Genomic DNA, 6000 nt, shown 5'->3' on the forward strand with positions numbered 1-6000 from the left:
TTTCAGAACGTGATGACGTAATTTCGTTACGATGGGACTACGTTCAGGCTAGTAGCCAATAGCTTTGATGTAGGAATTTGATCTGAGCATGCGTGGCACTTTGTCCGATCGGAATTCTCTACACATGATCGGAGTATGTCCTATCGGACCAGTTTGTCGGAAAATATTTCCAGCAAGTTGGAAAATTTGGTCCGACGGATATTCCGACGGAAACAGTCCAATGCATACCACACACAGTCGGATTATCCGACAACACGGTCCGATAGGACACATTCCGACGGATTCTCCGACCGTGTGTACAAGGGCTAAGAATGGTGGCAGCGAACAAGAGACCCCAGGTGACTGCAGCTAAACTATAAGATAACTATAACTAAAAATCATTCCTAGAATTCATCTTTAAGATTTTTTTTTTTTTGGGCAGAAAACACTCCCCCCCCTTTTGTTAAAATAAATGTGCTACTTGACTAACTATGAAATTACTCCATGACGGCAAGAAAGAATGTTCTGACAAATGACTTTTCTACAAACGTTAAAAAAAAAAAAAAATCTTACCTTGTATTGCCATCTAAAGTAGCATTCATCTATCCTTCATATCTCTAGATTTGTAAGTCTGTATTTTGCTGTTTGATCCTTTTACAATATTTAAAAAAAGAGGCATTTTATTCATTTGAGCGTAATATTTAGCATTCATGACCTGGACAGAATGAGACTGCTAATGTTTTCTGTGTTAGGCCCCTTTCACATGGAGTGGATTCCATTCCAATCAGCAGGGCATCAGCTCACATATCCCTTTCTGATTGGAGCAGAGCGGCGGATGATATATCTGTGTCCGCTCAGTTTCTGCAGCGCGGACATGGACAGAGCCCGTTCTGCTCTGTGGGCAGCCGCGAGTTAGTGGATTCCTCTGTCTGTTTACAGCTGACTTCCCTCCATCCCATCTGCCTAAACAGAAGAGGATGGATACATTCCCCTGTTTTTTTTTTAGCAGATCAGTTCAAACCCGGAGGTAGGCACAAGTCCGTTTACACCCGCCTGTCCATAGGAATGCATGGACCTTCTGATCAGGTCCACCTGAAAAACGGACAGGTTGGCCTGTACCGACTGCTCATGTAAAAGGACCCTAAAACCTCGTACACACAATTGGATTGTTGGCCAACAAACCCATGGACTTTTGTCTGAAGGGCGTTGGCCCAAATTTGTCTTGAATACACACAGCCACACAATTGTTGGCCAACAAACACAAACTTAGTGACATACTACATTGTTTTTCAGCTCTTTAGCGCCACCCTTTGGGCTCCTTCTGCTAATTTTGTGTTAGTAAAAGTTTGGTGAGTGTCGATTCGCACTTTTCATTTCATGCTTTTCAGTTTGTTTCTGAACGGCGGTTAACGTATTATTTATTATTGGCCTTGGAGTTATTGCTTTGACATTATTTTTTTGGTTGAATAATGATTTGATTTGGTATATTCTCTATTTTTGGATGCATAGAATGAACTTTCTGGTTAAGTTCTATTGGCAGATAGCATGTCTAATTTTTATTTGTTTTCTTTTTTTAATGCACAATAAAAAAAATGTGGAGAATAATACTTGGCTATGTGTTTTACCTCAAATGACAGTTTGGGAGTAGGCAGTTACATTTAAAAAAATACAATGTAAAATTGGCAAGGGACACCAACATTGTTGTATCTTTGATCTTAAAAACTACGGGATAATGGTGCTGTGGTAACTTGTAAAAAAAAAATTAAAAATAATAATAATTTTATTCTTGATATCACTAGAAAAAAAAAAAACCTTTGAAAATGTATTTGCAATAACTCCATCAGTATCACCAGAAAACCAGATTCATTATTATCCAATTAAAGAAGAAGAGAATGTGCGCTGCATTTCAAGATTGCATAATTTGCCACGTCACAAATGTTAATTCTCCATTACGAACGCTAGTTTACAAGACCGACCGCTTCTGGCTCGTCCTTGCTTCCGAGTTTGTACTTTGGACTTTTGTCTGATGGACTTGTATACACACGTTTGAAAAATCCGACAACAGACATTTGTCCGTGGAAAATTTGAAAACCTGCTAGTCAACATTTGTTGACGGAAAGTCCGACAACAATTGTCCAATGGAGCGTACACATGGTTGGGTTTACCGCCAACAGCCTGTCATCGAAGATTTCCTGTTGGAAAGTCTGATTGTGTGTACACGGCTTTAGACATCATGGTGTCCTGACATCTATTTAAATTGTCTTCATATTACTGTTGATTATCAACAATAAGCTCATTTTGCTAATTAAAACAAATCATTTATACATGTTCTGACCTCCAGGACTTTTGTTTATTTATTTTTTAATAATTTTTCTTATATTATTATTTTTTATAGGATTTCCAACAACAATTTCAGTAAAAATGGTGTGTCTGCATTTGTTGAAGCTTTGAAATATAACAACACTATCACTGAAATCTGGTAAGTACCAAGCTGCTCAATTTCACATAACATCATGTTATGTATACAGTACATAAGAAGAACTATAGGCAAAACTTTTTTTTTTCATTTTGGATAGACCCCTGTCAATTTTTTTTTCCCCATCTGTGTCCCATTGGGGGGATTTCCCTTCACTTCCTGTCACATAGCCAAACCAGAACTGAGAGGAAATCTATGCAAATTCCATTCACCAGAACTAGTGTCCCCATTGGAAGATTTCTCCTCGATTACTTTTCTGGGGACAACCTAAAATTATTTTTTTTTCTTTTATTCATACTTTCAATGATAATGGTAAACAGGACAAACAGAGGGAGTGAATCTCCCTAACAAGGGAACAGACAGCAATAAAAGCTCACAAGCTTTCTAATCCCTCTCCACTTTGTCCAAAACAAGAAAAAAAAGTTTTACCTTTTAGTTATACTTTAAGTGTAAGTAGTAGAAAGATAAAGCTTGGGTTATGATAGTTAAGCTGGCCATACTCAATCCTGATGAAGTGGCTGAAATGTAAGCTGTAGGCAGCCTTGTGGGAACTCTGCCGCTATACATCCTTTGATCTCAACATCAAAGAAGCCAGACAGAAAGTTGTTGGCCAAACAGCAGCTGCGTCTAACCAGATGCAGCCACTGTTTATGTATTCTGTTAGCCGCAGGTGCTGGCTGTCACAACACAATAGCTGCCACTGGGCCCATAGTTGACGTACTCAGGTGTATGAAAAAAGAGTGGACAGTCATGGTCCTGGGACCTGGGGCACCAAGTAAGATATGTGCAGCATACGCCTAGGGTGCCCAGGCTGGTGAACTACTTTGAAATTAAAATTTTTAACCACAAAGGGCAAAAGGAACAGCATGTTGTGACAAAATAAAGAAATATGTTTTTGTATTACTTCCAAAGTGTACAAAATTTAAAAAAAGACAGCTTTCTTTTCAAATTAACCATTTCAGCCCCAGAAGATTAATTACCAGGCCATTTTTTGCGTTACGCCACTGCGTCGCTTTAACTGACAATTGCGCGGTACCCAAAGAAGATTAACGTCCTTTTTCCCCACAAATGGAGAATTCTTTTGGTGGTATTTGATCACCTCTGCGGTTTATATTTTTTGTGCTATGAACAAAAAAAGAGCAACAATTTTGAAAATAAAAACACAATATTTTGTACTTTTTGCTATAATAAATACCCCCCAATTTTTTTTTTAAAAGCAAATTTTTTCCTTTTTTGTATAGGACGATTTGTATTCTTCTACATATTTTTGGTAATAAAAATTGCAATAAGCATATATTGATTGGTTTGCGCAAAAGTTATAGCGACTACAAACTATGGGAAAGATTTATGGCATTTTTATTATTATTATTTTTTTTTACTAGTATCTTTGACATTATGGCGGACAGATTGGACACTTTTGACACATTTTTGGGAACATTGACATTTATACAGGGATCGGTGCTATAAAAATGCACTGATTACTGTGTAAATGTCAGTGACAGGGAAGGGTTAACACTAGGGGGTGATCAAGGGGTTAACTGTGTTCCCTTGTGTGTGTTCTAACTGTAGGGGGATGAGAGTGACTAGAGGAGATGACATATCGTTATTCCTAGCTAATAGGAACGCACAATCTCCTCTCCTCACAGAACAGGGATTTGTGTGTTTACATGCACACGTCCCTGTTCTGGCTCTCATGCCCACGACCGCGGGCCACGTGCATTGGATCCCCCGCAGTGCAGCGGGTGTGCAAGTGCGCCTGCTATCCCTGCATAAAGGGCCGGCGTACAGCTATGACGCCTCGTGGGAACATGCCGACCTGCCGCAGTATAATGACGGTGGCTGGTCAGCAAGCAGTTAAACTCTGTGCTCGGTTCACACTGATTCCACATAGGATCCGACTTGTTAGACCCCAAGTCAGGTGATATGTGAAATTCAATGTTTCCCTATGAGAGTTGTCTTAACTAATATTACACAAGTCTGTCCGAATTTACAAAAGGTTTCTGCACTACTTTGGTCTGACTTTAATACTACTTCAATGCCACAGAGTGTAAAAAAAATCACACCAAGGTCATATCAAAGTCACATTCCAAAGTTGCACTCAAAGTCTTTTGACAAACCGAGCCTAAAGAAGCAAACATTACATATGTTTTACATTTGTTTGTGTAATGTACTAAACACGTTTGGCGAAATGTTTTAACAATTTAGTTTTAGATTAGTATCTATCATTTATGTTGTAGCTCAGCTCTTACTATGGGTTGTCCTTTTCTCTCTAGGCTGAAAGGAGCTAACCTGACAAAAGAAGACATGGAGACATTTGACCAGCTGGAACGTCTGTTTCTAGAAGGAAAACTGAGCCCATGTGCATCCACCTGATAAAGAATTATCCACCCGATAACAAAAAGGAGAATTATCCACCTGATAACTAAAGGAGCATTTAAATAATAGCCTGATATCAATTAACACTTAAACCTTATTTTCCTAAAATCGAAATTCCCATTTGAGGTCCTGGACTGGACAAGTATAAGAAGTATACATAAGGCTTCATTCACACGGGCGGATCTGCTTTCACGGAGTGCGCCTATGTCCGCCAGCTCAGCGAGAGATCTCTCCATTGATCTCCGCTGAGACGACGGATGACAGGTCCCTCTCTACTCACTGAGCAGGGAGGGGCTTGTCAAGCGCCGCTAGTTTCTATGTCCAGCATGTCCATTTTCATCAGACCTCACCCGATCTAATCCGCCAACGAAGGATCCAAACGTAGGGCCATCCGTCTGCTTTTGGGAGATCAGACCTGGTCGGATGTCAGCGGACATGTCCCCGCTGACATCCGTCGCTCTATAGACTAGCATGGAGTGCCCGTTCAGGTCCACAGTCAAAACTGACAAGCAGACCTGAATGGTCCGAAAGTGTGAAAGGGGCCTAAAGCGAAATTGAGGCATACCTATTTATTCATGATTGCAGGGATTTTTCCTGGTTCAGACCTGCTATGATTTGCTTAAAGCAAAACTAAAGTACTGCTGTTATTCACTGGGAGACTGTTTTTTTTTTTTTAAGCAATGTCTCTTCTGCAATAAAATTCACCTACCTTCCTTCTTTCAGCGATCCCTGCATAGCTCAGTTTACATCAGTCAGCCCCATCTCTGTGTGCCGGAATGACAGCCTCCTGCGCATGCACAGAAGTAATGTCATACTATGCAGGTGATCCGTCAGATTTGGCGACCTGTCAAATTTTGTAATGGAAGTGACATTCCGCAATGGCCATCTTGGTACACCCCACAATCAGCCACATTAAGGAAATAGTGAGAAGTTGGCGGCAAGCGGACATCATTTTACACCCACCGGAGTCTTGAATTTCACACTTATTTTTACCAGTTAACTGAGCTTATATCATGTAATACAGTCTGTTGAAATTTGTCTGAGTGTTTTCATGTTGAATTTTAAAAGCAGCAGCAAGCCTGCTGATCTTACAGGTTTGCTTATCTGACAGAACACCGCTACTTTTAAAATTCAACATCAAAACAGTCACATGGATTTCTAAATACCGG

At 40.0% G+C, this 6000-nt stretch overlaps 1 protein-coding gene across 1 annotated transcript in view; it reads left to right on the forward strand.

Annotated features, from left to right (window-relative positions):
- The window catches only part of NOD2 (nucleotide binding oligomerization domain containing 2), a 112291-nt gene extending 106747 nt beyond the window's left edge, over positions 1–5544 (forward strand). Inside the window, exons 11-12 of the mRNA XM_077458409.1 lie at positions 2375–2458; positions 4729–5544. Of these exons, the coding sequence (XP_077314535.1) occupies positions 2375–2458; positions 4729–4828 (184 nt within the window). The 3' untranslated portion in view covers positions 4829–5544. The remainder of the gene's footprint in view (positions 1–2374; positions 2459–4728) is intronic.
- The last annotated feature ends 456 nt before the right edge of the window (positions 5545–6000 follow it).

Source organism: Lithobates pipiens, unplaced genomic scaffold (genome assembly GCF_037356315.1).
Source record: "Lithobates pipiens isolate NorthernLeopardFrog02 unplaced genomic scaffold, aLitPip1_a1.2 Scaffold_10, whole genome shotgun sequence".
NCBI lineage: Eukaryota > Metazoa > Chordata > Amphibia > Anura > Ranidae > Lithobates > Lithobates pipiens.